Consider the following 12,323-nt stretch of genomic DNA (forward strand, 5'->3'; position numbering starts at 1 on the left):
TTATAGCACTTTATTTGCGGCAATGGCAGTATCATTCTCACAGGTTTATATAAAAATCTTTACTTGAAAGGGTCCAGTTTAAGAAGATAGTTCTAGTATCGACTATAACTCACAAACTAGTTAGTCGATACTAGAATTAACTTCTTAAACTGGACCCTTTCAAGTAAAGATTTCTATATAAACCTGTGAGGATGATACTGTCATTGCCGCAATTAAAGTGCCATAAGCCTACAATGTCAGTCAATGTGTTTACAAATTGCGAAAAACCATGAAAAACCAAGTAAAATTTGAATTTCGCGGGCAGATTCGACGCTTGCTCCATAACGCTGTATTGCGCTGTGATTGCGTTGTTTTTTTAATCGGACTTCGTGGCTATGGATTCTAGCTCTTTTTAATTTTTTGAGGAGTGGGCCAATGTCAACCAACATTGGCCGAAGCCTAACATGCACCATAGACAATTTTTTCTTACATTACTAAACGAAGTTATTTTCAGTAACACCAACATTGATAAAATAAAACCTCTACAGGTATGCCACCTTTCAGAAAATAAATGTCATTGCAGTTGAAGTGGCAGGGGCAATGCTTGCTTGCTATTGCTTACTTTCTGCTTTCGTTGCTTTGCTTGTACTCGCGTCGCCAGTCAATGGCCTGTTCGGTTTTAAGAATACAAAACACAATAACATAAAGTCAAATAAACTCAAGTTTAAAGTTTTCGACGAACTGAAAGTTGAAACCCATAGGAACTGGGATGCTTCGGAGATATTATGTGAAAGTGACAGTAGCGTAAAATCGAATTCTTTTTTGTGAGAATTACAATGTTTCGCATAGTTTCAAGTGCCGCCACATGAATTCTATAATGGTTCGAGGATTCGTGCGTAAGACCGAAGCTCACTATGTTCGAAGCGGGCTAACAGGAATGATAAACATTAGTTCGTGATCAACAGTTAGAATGCAAGACGGTAGTAGTATAAGTACGGAGTTGAAGAGGAACTTCGAGCGGAAGCCTACGAAAGTGTTAAAGATAGCCGAGAGTTTCACGAACTTGGACGAAACAGCGAAGGCTGGTCGGTTTGTGCGGGGCCCAAACTCACGGGCTGGCAGAAGGTTCCAAGAGAATGGCGGGCGGACTAAACGCGGGTGTTGTGATGATAGTAATTGTGCGGAGTCAAGTGTTAGTGATGGTGAGAAGGTCGGTGACCGCAGGGTGACGGGCTCCTCGTGCACGGCTCTGAGGACCGCAGTGGCCGCGCTGTACCCCTTCGACGACTTCATCCTGGAGAAGATTGGGACTGGGTTCTTCTCCGAAGTTTTCAAAGTAAGTCATCACCATAATTTGACTGCAGTGAGTCCCAACGACTAAGAATAGTCACAGATTATCTGAAATTTCTGTCATAAAATTCTAATATTATGTACTGAATGCTCATATTATGTACATGCAGACTGCCAGAATTTCATCAGATTGGATATCTTATTCTGATGCTTTGCAAAGTGAGTGAGCCAGACAATTTCTGATAAGAACTATGCAGCGGGCCTAACTATACAGGTGCAGCAAACATGATAAATTCAGAAACTGATCAATTTGTGATTGTAGCAATGTCATAATGACAACTCGCACGCATAGAGGGCAGGATTTTTTGTAAATCTTATTTAGTGGGGTCTACATTATACAAAGGAATTACATGGAAAATCAAGTTTATAGACTCAGCAGTTTCAGTTATATGTTGGTACATATATTATTTCACACACCAGGTGAACTGAACTGGTTCTGTTCATGTTTACATTAATGTTGTTTGATAAAGTTGCCGATTTGATAAGTTGTAAACATCCCAAATGTTAAAATTAGCTGAATTTGTGACATACTTGCTGCAATGATGCATTTTTATTGATATCAAGAGAGTGTCAGCCAATCAGAGGTGATTGCGAATGTCATTTGTCTTTGGCAAACTGTGGTAACCGTGTTAGGCCTATTGATAACATTATGTTCTGTCAGAATGTAATCTTGTGATTATTTTAATTGCAAATACTTAAGTCTCAATGTCTCACTAAGGAGTTAAAAAGTTCATTAAGTTTTAATAAAAAAGAAGTAGCTAGTTCTGATAAACAAAAATATAATGCTTACATTTCGATATTGAATACTAACATGATTTTTATTCCTAAGGTTGTTGTTTCTTTTGGGTGAAGCCCAAAAGCTTCATATGGATACAATTTACTAATGAAGAAAATCAGAGGCATTCTGAACCAGTGGTAGATGCATTTGACAATTCAAAAGTACTTGTAAAAGTCTAATTGAATGGAAAATTATTTTATTTCATTTATTTAAAAAAATATTAAGTAAGTAGTCAAACTGAACATCACATTTTTATTGAGGATTTTCCAAAAATTGTCTTTCATTCAAACCTAGTAGGTACTGACAGTTACGAACACAACAAAAAAACTAGCCAAATTGGTTGAGCCCTTCTCAAGTGATAATAATAATCTTTCATATATGCAGCAATTGATTTTATTTAAGTGTATCCAAATAGATAAAAAGTGTTAGCTAAGAGAATTTCACAAGAATAGATTACAAAATAAATGTGGCCTCTTTATTTGTTGATAAACACATGGCAATAAACTTGCTGTTATCATATTAGTTATTTGGCAAAGAAATTTTTTGGCAGTTGCTCTTTTGCTAACAATTTCACTGGCATTTTGCCTTCACTAAATATCTGTACTAGAATGTTGCTAATTTGCATGTAATTAAAAATTGACTGGATGCCATAAAAGTTGATGGTTATTTAGGACAATTAACTACATGATAGACTTCTAGTGTTTTTAGTTATAATGTAGGAAGGAAGTAAAACATATTGGAGATGTTTCTGAATGAGTTCAAAGTTTTCAGAAAAAGTAGACATTGAAAAATCCTAATAAGATTATTAAAATGATAAGAAAGATTGGAAATGAGTTACTTTAACAGCTTTGATAGTTCTGATAAGTTTAAGTGATATTATAAAATTGTGATATTAAAAAAAACCTGTCTGAGTTTGTTGTGGGCTTCTTTTCAGAACAGAGCGTGTTCGGAACCTTTGTAACTTTAGTTTTAAGTTCATGTAATTAATTATCAGCATCAAATTATTATACAAATTCAACAATTTACAATTAAAAAGTGTACAATGGTACCTGATTTCAATAAACACTTAAGTTTGAGCACAAAATATATATATTAAGACTTAAGTAGTAAGTACTAATTCAAGTGGGGGGTCTGACTTAAGTACATTTTAATTAACAATTTAGTTGTCTTAAACTTATCTGGATAAGATCCAGAGTAATATCCAGTTCTATTTAAATCCAATAAGATTTTTTATTTGTACTCAGGTAAGTAAGTAATATAATATTCTTATTAAGTATACTTAAGTAACATAATATGTAAGACAAGATTATTAGAATAACAATAATTTCAGCACAGTCATTATTGCCAATACAATAGGATCAATCAATAACATCAAACCAATATAACACTGTACCTAAAGAATGATTCCAATTCAAAAATACCTAACAATTAAATCATCATGTTATGGTTTTCCTAACCTTGCCAATGACCTTAATCTAACTACTCATACAGTACACTTCAAATTGTTAGTAAGTACCTAATTACCTTGAATGTGTAATATAGTTATAGAGAAAGAGCTAGTGAGGGCCCAGACCTTCGTTATTTTATAAAAGCTGAGTTTCTCTGCACATTGTCCCCGAGACATATTAAAGTTTAAGGGTGTCATGAAGTATCTGGCAATTCATGACATGATTTCTAATACTATTCCAAAGAAAATATTAAAAAATTGACTTTATACTTTGATGAAAAATTTTATGTCTTTATTACCTGTTATCTGCCAAAGCCACAATGATCCAAACTTCATAGTCGCTGATAGTTCTTCTCTGTGTTGGGGACAATGCGCATATAAATTTTCAGCTTTTATAAAATAACAAAGGTCTCGCCTTTTCAGACTCTTAGTCCATTACTAATATATTATGACATTGAATCTTGTACTCAAATACTGGACCATATACAGGGTGGTCAAAAAGTCGTGGATCAAACAAAATAGGGAGATAGAGGAGGTCATTTCCAGCAAAAAATATTTCTACAGCATGGCCTTATTTAAATTGCCCTAAGAGTTATGAATATTTTTGAGATTTTTAACAAAATACCAGATTCTATTACAATTAGACTAATTTAAAAAAAATGAGATAAAAGATAATAAAACAAACGATGCTGTGTCATTACTAGATAATGTATCAGCACTAAAAACCTTCTACTGAGGCTCTGGGTGCCAAATTACAAGAGCAATTAATTTTTTTCCAAAACTTTTAAAGCGTTACCAAAAATTAAATGTCACTTTAAAAGCGCACTGTGAAAAAAAAATGTACTACGAAAAAGTGACCCTGTATCAGAAAAACTTGATAATTTAATGCCAATTTAAATGAGGTATAACACATTACTCTTTGTTTCGTAATTCTGGTATTATAATCGTTTTTTCATATCAAGGTGCAAATTTCAGTAGATTAGTTTAATTCAAAAAAAAATTGAAGATTATCATGCTGCTAGTTAAACTGCTAGTTTTTTGTACGTTGGAATGCTAGAAACATCACTGTGCTTGACACATTAAAATTTGTGAAAAGAATAGAAACTCTTCACTACCACCTCGTGCCAGAACCACCCAGAACTACCCAGAACGCCCGTCTTGCAAGTAGTTCATCTTTTCTAGGAAACAAAAGGATAAAGAAACTATGCCTCTCGTTCACACTAATCATCATTTCTATTTGCATTGTTGGAATAAGGAAGGATGTGAAAGAGAGGCATAGTTTTTTTATCCTTTTGTTTCCTAGAAAAGAGGGCGTTCTGGGTAGTTCTGGCACGTGGTGGTAGTGAACAGTTTCTGTTCTTTTCACAAATTTTTAGTGTGACAAGCACAGTGATATTTCTAGCATTCCAACGCACAAAAAACTAGCAGTTTAACTAGCAGCATGATAATCTTCAAAATTATTTTGAATTAAACTAATTTACTGAAATTTGCACCTTGATATGAAAAAACAATTATAATACCAGAATTACGAAACAAAGAGTAATGTGTTATACCTCATTTAAATTGGCATTAAATCAGCAAGTTTTTCTGATACAGGGTCACTTTTCCGTAGTTCATTTTTTTTTCACAGTGCGCTTTTAAAGTGACATTTAATTTTTGGTAACGCTTTAAAAGTTTTGGAAAAAAATTAATTGCTCTTGTAATTTGGCACCCAGAGCCTCAATAGAAGGTTTGTAGTGCTGATACATTATCTAGTAATGACACAGCATCGTTTGTTTTATTATCTTTTATCTCATTTTTTTTAAATTAGTCTAATTGTAAGAGAATCTGGTATTTTGTTAAAAATCTCAAAAATATTCATAACTCTTAGGGCAATTTAAATAAGGCCATGCTGTAGAAATATTTTTTGCTGGAAATGTCCTCCTCTATCTCCCTATTGCGTTTGATCCACGACTTTTTGACCACCCTGTATGTATTTTGTACTTCCAAATAATCAGTTGCCTTCAATATTTTTGTTGTTGTTGTATGGCCATCAACAGATCCATTCATCATACTTAATATTTAATCATATTGTTTGTATTTGTATGCACAATACCTCTGGCTCTCAGAATGAGAAGGCCACAGTCCACCATACTGACCAAGTGCGGATTGGCAGACTTCACACACCTTTGAGAATTTACGGAGAACTCGATGGCGATGTCGATTTCCGCGCGATGTCTCCTTTATGGATAAAGCAAGTGATATTTATAGCTTACAACGCACATGACTTTGAAAAGTTAAGAGGTGTACTTTCCAGGATAAAAGTAGTCTTTGTCCGTCTCCGGGACGCAAGCTATCTTTAGTCCTGCCGACTTTCGTCAAAATTAGTTATACAGATGGGAAAAGGTAGCAAGCAAAAAATCGGACACACTTTCGCATTTATAATATTCAGATGGATAATACAATACCAAATAAGTAACTATAAATTAAACTTGTTGTGGACCAAGAGGTTTATGAGCGAGGATCCCTCGGGTACGGAATCCTAAAAATACAAAACGCTCTTACGATTATTTTTTATATATATATCGGCCGTCCAAACAAACCGTAAGTAACTAACGCTGTTCAAGACTGTTTGAACAAGAAAGTTCAACAACAAATGTCCAGTTACCGCCTGCGCAGACACGAACGTGTAAAAATATCGTTTTGTGTATCACAACACGATAATAATACGAATAGGCTGAATCATTTCCTCCATCCACCGTGACAAAGGGAAGGGCGAAAATGTGTTTCGGAAATAAGTTTCTTGGAGAATACAGCTGACAAAGTAATAAGATGCCGTCAAACTATGTATTCAACATTAACGTTAACGTCTACACTCTACATATATCTGTATTATATATAAAAGGAAAAGGAGTCTGACTGATTGACTTACTGATCTATCAACGCACAGCAACAACAGGATTGATCGGGCTGAAATTTGGTATGCAGATAGCCATGATGACGTATTTATCCACTGAGGTAGGATTTTTGAAAATTGAACCCCTAAGGGGGTAAAAGAGGGGTTTGAAATTTATGTTGTCCACACGTAAGCTAGTCACTAATAAACATGCATGAATGCAGTTGTACTAACATTCCATACATGAATAATTAAGTAACTAATACTAATAATATTCTTACTACTTAGTTGATTAGTATCTGAAATGCTAATAAATACAAAGTCTTCAAAAGAAGACGCTAAGGAGCGTGACGGTAGGTACTATGACAGCACCTTGGTTGTTGGTTCAAGTGAGGCGAAGAAAGGCGTGCTTCAGTGGTGACGTCACTTGTTAGTAGTGTTTATTGTGAACGGAATTCCACAGTTCAATGTCAGTATTGTGAAGCGGGCACGCAAGAAGCCATTTTCAATATTTACTTAGTGATTAGGTTCACGTGTATATTGGACATATTTTACGTCGTCTGTAATATTATGATTCAGTCATGTCAGTACTTCAGTAGGTACTCCTGAATCGCCATCATCTTTATTTTCAGTCTGTGGAGATCCACTGTTGGGCACAGGCCTTTCCTACTGAGCGCCGCCACACCCGGTCTTTAGCCTTCTACATCCAACCGCTTTTCGGAACTCTCTGATACCGAAATGCTTCTCAAAGTGCAACTTCAAAACTTAAAGTGAATCAATCAATCAGTCAATCGGCCTGTTTGCTTCCACAGCTGGACATAGGCCTTCCCGAGAGCGCGCCACCACACGATCCTCCGCCTTCCTCATCCACCCACTTCCCGCTATCTTCTTAAGGTCGTCAGTCCAGCGAGTTGGAGGTTGTTCCACACTGCGCTTGCTGATACGCGCTATACGCTTGTCTCTGTTTTTACTTAGTTTTCACAGAAAAAAAGGAAACAGTAGGAAATCGGTCTCGCTTCCAGTAGAAAGGCGGGTTTATAATGAACTGAGTTAATGGGTTAGTTAGGGCTAAGCGGATGTCTGATTGGCTCTATCCTGAAACGTACGAATTAAACTATTTTCGATTTTCCGGTGTGCACTGTTACGCCCAAACTTAATCGAAGATTAGGCGGGATTTCATCAGGTTGTATATAAACTGTTGGTAATTAATTGATTTGTATTTAACTTTTTTTAAACGAACCTTATATGAAAATAATGCAGATTTGGTTGATGATTTATTGCTTGAAATTAATTGTTATGGTTGCTGCATGGCGAACGTCGCTATGCTTTCTATCAGTTAACAGTCTTGTATTTAATACACAGCTCTTCAAAAGTATCACAAATGTAATAACAGTGATAGCAATCTATAGAGTGTAGTTTGGCTTTGCTCAGTCATAAGGCTAGATTTATGTAGTTGTATAATAAAATTAACGCCTGCCTTGTATTCATTCTGTCTTGATTTTGAACAAAGTTAAAGTAAGCTCAGCTTAACAATCACGGATATCTAAGAATGTATTAGGAAGACAGAAGAAGGCGCTAAGAAATAAATAGATAAGACAGCATTGCCCTAAATGACCTAAGTTTTTCCCACAATTCTATAAATCTTTAGTCCCATCATCAAGCAGCGGAAAATCCAATAACATCAATGTTCAAAGACCTAGATGAAAGAAACATGTGAGATCCAAAAGTAGAAAGACACAAAAAACACCATAGTCCGATGTTGTCTGCGCCAACGTTATCTACGACAAGTGATCGAGAATCACGCAGCGCGCTGTCAAACGCATGCGCATTTTTTATCTGCAATCAGTCGGGACGTCAAATGGGCATAGCAATCTTTTGAGACTGTCATGTGGAACATTCTCTTTATGTCGACGTGTAGACTTTTTGTGGTGCATATCGATTATATTGTTTTCGAATTTCTTGTCGATAAGAATTGTCGATTGACAACGTTGGCCATATGATCAACAATTTTGTAAATTTGTCTTTCAAAATTCTTTGCTGATATAGCCTTTTTTCTATGCTATCAATTGGACAACACTCTATGCAAAGAAGACCTTTAAAGTCTGTGACTTTTCTATGATAACAGACTTTGTCTAGATTCAGATATAATTCGACAAAATTTCATTCAAAAAATATCATTATAGGAATTTTTTTTTGGCAGGGTTGACAAAACTACAAAAAGCCAATTATCTGACAAACACGAAACATAAGAATCTAAACGATTTTTTTAACATCAATTAGACACGAGACAACTTAAACAATATAACCTTCACGTGTAATTAAATTGGCACCAAAACTAATAAAACTAATCTGTTATGATATTACCTACAGCGGATCAGACTGCAAAAGTTTAAAAAAAACTCATCTGCAATTTCAATTAACTTCCGAAAACTTGGATGCACGCTTTTATAATAACACTGGTGATGTGCGAAACTTCGCGCTTTCACAATATTATTTTATGCGAAATTTCTCAACGCAACCTTCGTTAAAAATGCCAAGTTATTGCGTGTATTTGAAATGGCTTCTCGGGTATACCTTAATGGAACCACTTTCCAGATTAAAGAAATATTCTATGCTTATAAATTGCTATTTTACTAGTCGTCTTTCAGAATTTCGTTATAGGCGGTCGTACTCGATTACTACAATATATACTGATCCTGAACCCACTTCTGCATTAGGTCCGAAATCGATTCAGCATTTCTTCAAGGTGTACAATGGTATCCAATTTGAATAAATGATTTGAGTTTTAACTTGGTCTATGAATGTTACCATTGACTTTTCTCTGCCGTAAAACTTTGTTTTGATATTTATTTCAACATTAGGATACTTTAAAATTGATCTCTTGATCTTCACCTATTTTTTCTGCTAAGTCAATCTTTATTAAGTATGAAGTATCGGTACTTATTTGTTTTTGTTATTTTACAATACGAATTCTTCAACTTCCAAATGTTAGCCAATAATGTTGCCACGACTTTAAAACTCTTCGCGTAATTTTACGACATTCAAATCTTATGGTTCATTTTACTGATGTATTTAAAAAATGAAGTAGTCAATGCACAGATAATTCCTCATTAATTAGTTTCTTATAAAGTATTATAGTTATCGCAAAACAATCGAGCAACGCAACAATTGAGTTCCACGGAAGAAAAATAGTTATAACTTTTTGTTCGGCATTGTGAGATTGAATGCAGGAAAATATTTCTAAGGAAGTTTGATGTGGATACAGGATGTTACCTTCGAGCAAGGTTTACGAGCCAACATTATATTTTTTTAGTAGATCTAAAGTACTTGACCATAATGTGGCAATTTGAAGATAATTAAGGTGTTCTTCTTGAAAAGAGCTAGCCAATTTTGGAGACCTAGTTCATGTTTAATCCAGAACTACTTGTATAAGGTGTGCTTTGGGATCGTTGGATAATATTGTAGACTGTTTTGCAAAAATAAACTAAGTAGTCAGTTTTTCCTTATCAGAAATCATAATATTAACATAATACGACGATTCCTAGATCGATTTGCTAAAATGATAAGTAGTTACAAAAAAATTCTCTGAAAAAACTTCTAAAATCAAAATGGAAACTAGTTAGGTAACGTAGTTCAGATCTAGATTTTAACATTCTCACGTCATTAAAAGCGACACGATGATCGATCGTTTTAACTGTAATTACATTAATTATGTACCTACTTAACTAAGTACAGTACATAACATACGCAGCCTTCAAGTTTTGCCAATTTTTTTCGCACGTTCAATTCATGCCAATATCAATGAAGCTGACACTGTGCTAGTGACAAAAGTACCGAATGTTCCCGAACCCTGCTTCGATTCAACCGCAAGGTTCGCGTCCTCAGGCCGTCAAAGAGCCTAATTATAGCTAACCACGTGCGATTTGTTTGTGATGCGCGTCGGCCGGTGATTTTTACTGCTCGTTACTGATTTAGATTTAACCTCTTCTCCACAGGAAATTAGTGGCAAAGAAAAGTACGATGCTTAATCATTACACAAGAAATTGAGTTTATTAACGTTTTAAGGGTTCATGGGTATGTGAGTTTCTTTGTTCTACCATAACTTCTTGATTCCTGAACATGTGTGGATGTATGGGATATCATTAGAATCTTTAGACCATCCTGAGTAACACTGGCTATAAATTTTTCGAAAAAAAATCGGTATGGGAGCTTTCTGACGTCATTTCCAAATGTGCATTGAAGCACTTGGTATTGCTATTCTGCTTTGATTAAATATTTGTAACTAAAGTACTTAGTCAAGTTCCACTTCTTTGATAGAAACATTGAAAGATTCGCCGATTTTTAATACTTAATTACCACTTGGGAGGCTGAAATATCTTCAAATCAGTAATCATACAAGTAGGTACATGGAGTATGCGAAGTGGACAGACAAATGAGTTGCAAACTAACTAATAACCAGCTTAGCGACAAAAAGCAACATCAAAAACGACACGAATTCCCCGACGGCCGACGCGACGCTTACCTCGACCGCTTTTCGAGCGAAATCCACTCGCTCGCCGGCGAGCAGATGTTTTCGACTTCAGATAACGACGCTAATTACTCTTTGGGTTTCGCAATTACATCCTTGTCATTTGCAGATAGCAAACTTAGATCGTATTTAGGAGGTACAGTTAAATCAGTCTAGCGAATCTACACTGTAGTAAAAATTGCGCTTGGAATGCGTCAGCTTAATAAATAAACCATAGATAAAATCTTTGTACCCAATTTTCCCTATTTAAAATAAGTCCAGTAGGTACAATTTTGTATGTGCTACTGCGCCAAAAAGGACTTAACGGGGTAGCCGAGATATATAAACTTTGATCAGAAAAAGTTCCTACGCTATGATTTATGTGGTCTATTTTTTGGACTTTGACGTGTACCGTTTCTTGACAAGTATGGCAAAGAAGGATGCAGCTGTCGTTGCCATTTTCGTTACCACAACCGCGAACCTTATACAGGTACTTTTATAGCTTTTATAGGAATCTTTCATAGGCAGGGCTCGAATTGTAACAGAGTTATTGACGCATTATAATTTCACGACTGCTTTTTCAAAAAAAAATAAGCGTAAACTCCTTAGTTACCGTTCAACGTACTTACTGACCCACAAAAAACTGGTTTTGAAATTTTTTACGTTTATTTTCATATCGTAATTTCAGCATGGCAATAATTATGTCATACCTTATTCAAACTCGGCCTCTGGCGTAACCTTAATGATAAAGTGCCGCTTTTTGATAACACCGCACATAATAATATAATAATAATTAATTATAGTTAATTACTGTTTTATTAATAGTAATGACGCACTGTAATCTTAACTAAGGTCAGTTAGGTTGGAATCACTAACTATTTATCTCCAGACATACAGTGGCTTGGAATGATAACCTAACTATAGATATTAAATCTGATGCGTTAGACGATTAGATCAAAATTTCAGAGTTCGCGCTTCACAGCGATCTTACAATGATGCAATCTACGAAACTAAACAAAGTGTGACAGTTTGGTATGCAAGAGATATATTTGAGAATCGGTCCAACAGTGCAGAAGGCCGTCCTAAACTGTGCTTGCATTAGCAAACGTATTGACGCGGTCTCCACCCCTGAACACGTCTGTCCCAGCCATCAGTATGAAATGTACAAATTCAAATTCAAAATATTTTTATTCAATTAGACTTTTACAAGTTCTTTTGAATCGTCAAAAGCATCTACCACTGGTTCGGAATGCCTTTCCTACCGAGAAGAACCAGCAAGAAACTCGGCGGTTGCTCTTTTCAAAGATTTGATATACAAAATTATGCCATGTGTAAAAGCAATTGAAGTCCTGCGCATTGCTGGAGCGAATTTGCATGTCAGATCCAC

At 35.4% G+C, this 12,323-nt stretch overlaps 1 protein-coding gene across 3 annotated transcripts in view; it reads left to right on the top strand.

Annotated features, from left to right (window-relative positions):
* Positions 1–575: 575 nt before the first annotated feature.
* LOC123867079 (dual specificity testis-specific protein kinase 1) overlaps positions 576–12,323 on the top strand; it is a 141,649-nt gene continuing 129,901 nt past the window's right edge. For all 3 annotated transcript variants that reach the window (XM_045908933.1, XM_045908935.1, XM_045908934.1), the window contains exon 1: positions 576–1,315. In XM_045908933.1, the coding sequence (XP_045764889.1) occupies positions 950–1,315 (366 nt within the window). In that variant the 5' untranslated portion in view covers positions 576–949. The remainder of the gene's footprint in view (positions 1,316–12,323) is intronic.

The sequence above is a fragment of the Maniola jurtina genome, chromosome 7 (assembly GCF_905333055.1).
Source record: "Maniola jurtina chromosome 7, ilManJurt1.1, whole genome shotgun sequence".
Taxonomy (NCBI): domain Eukaryota; kingdom Metazoa; phylum Arthropoda; class Insecta; order Lepidoptera; family Nymphalidae; genus Maniola; species Maniola jurtina.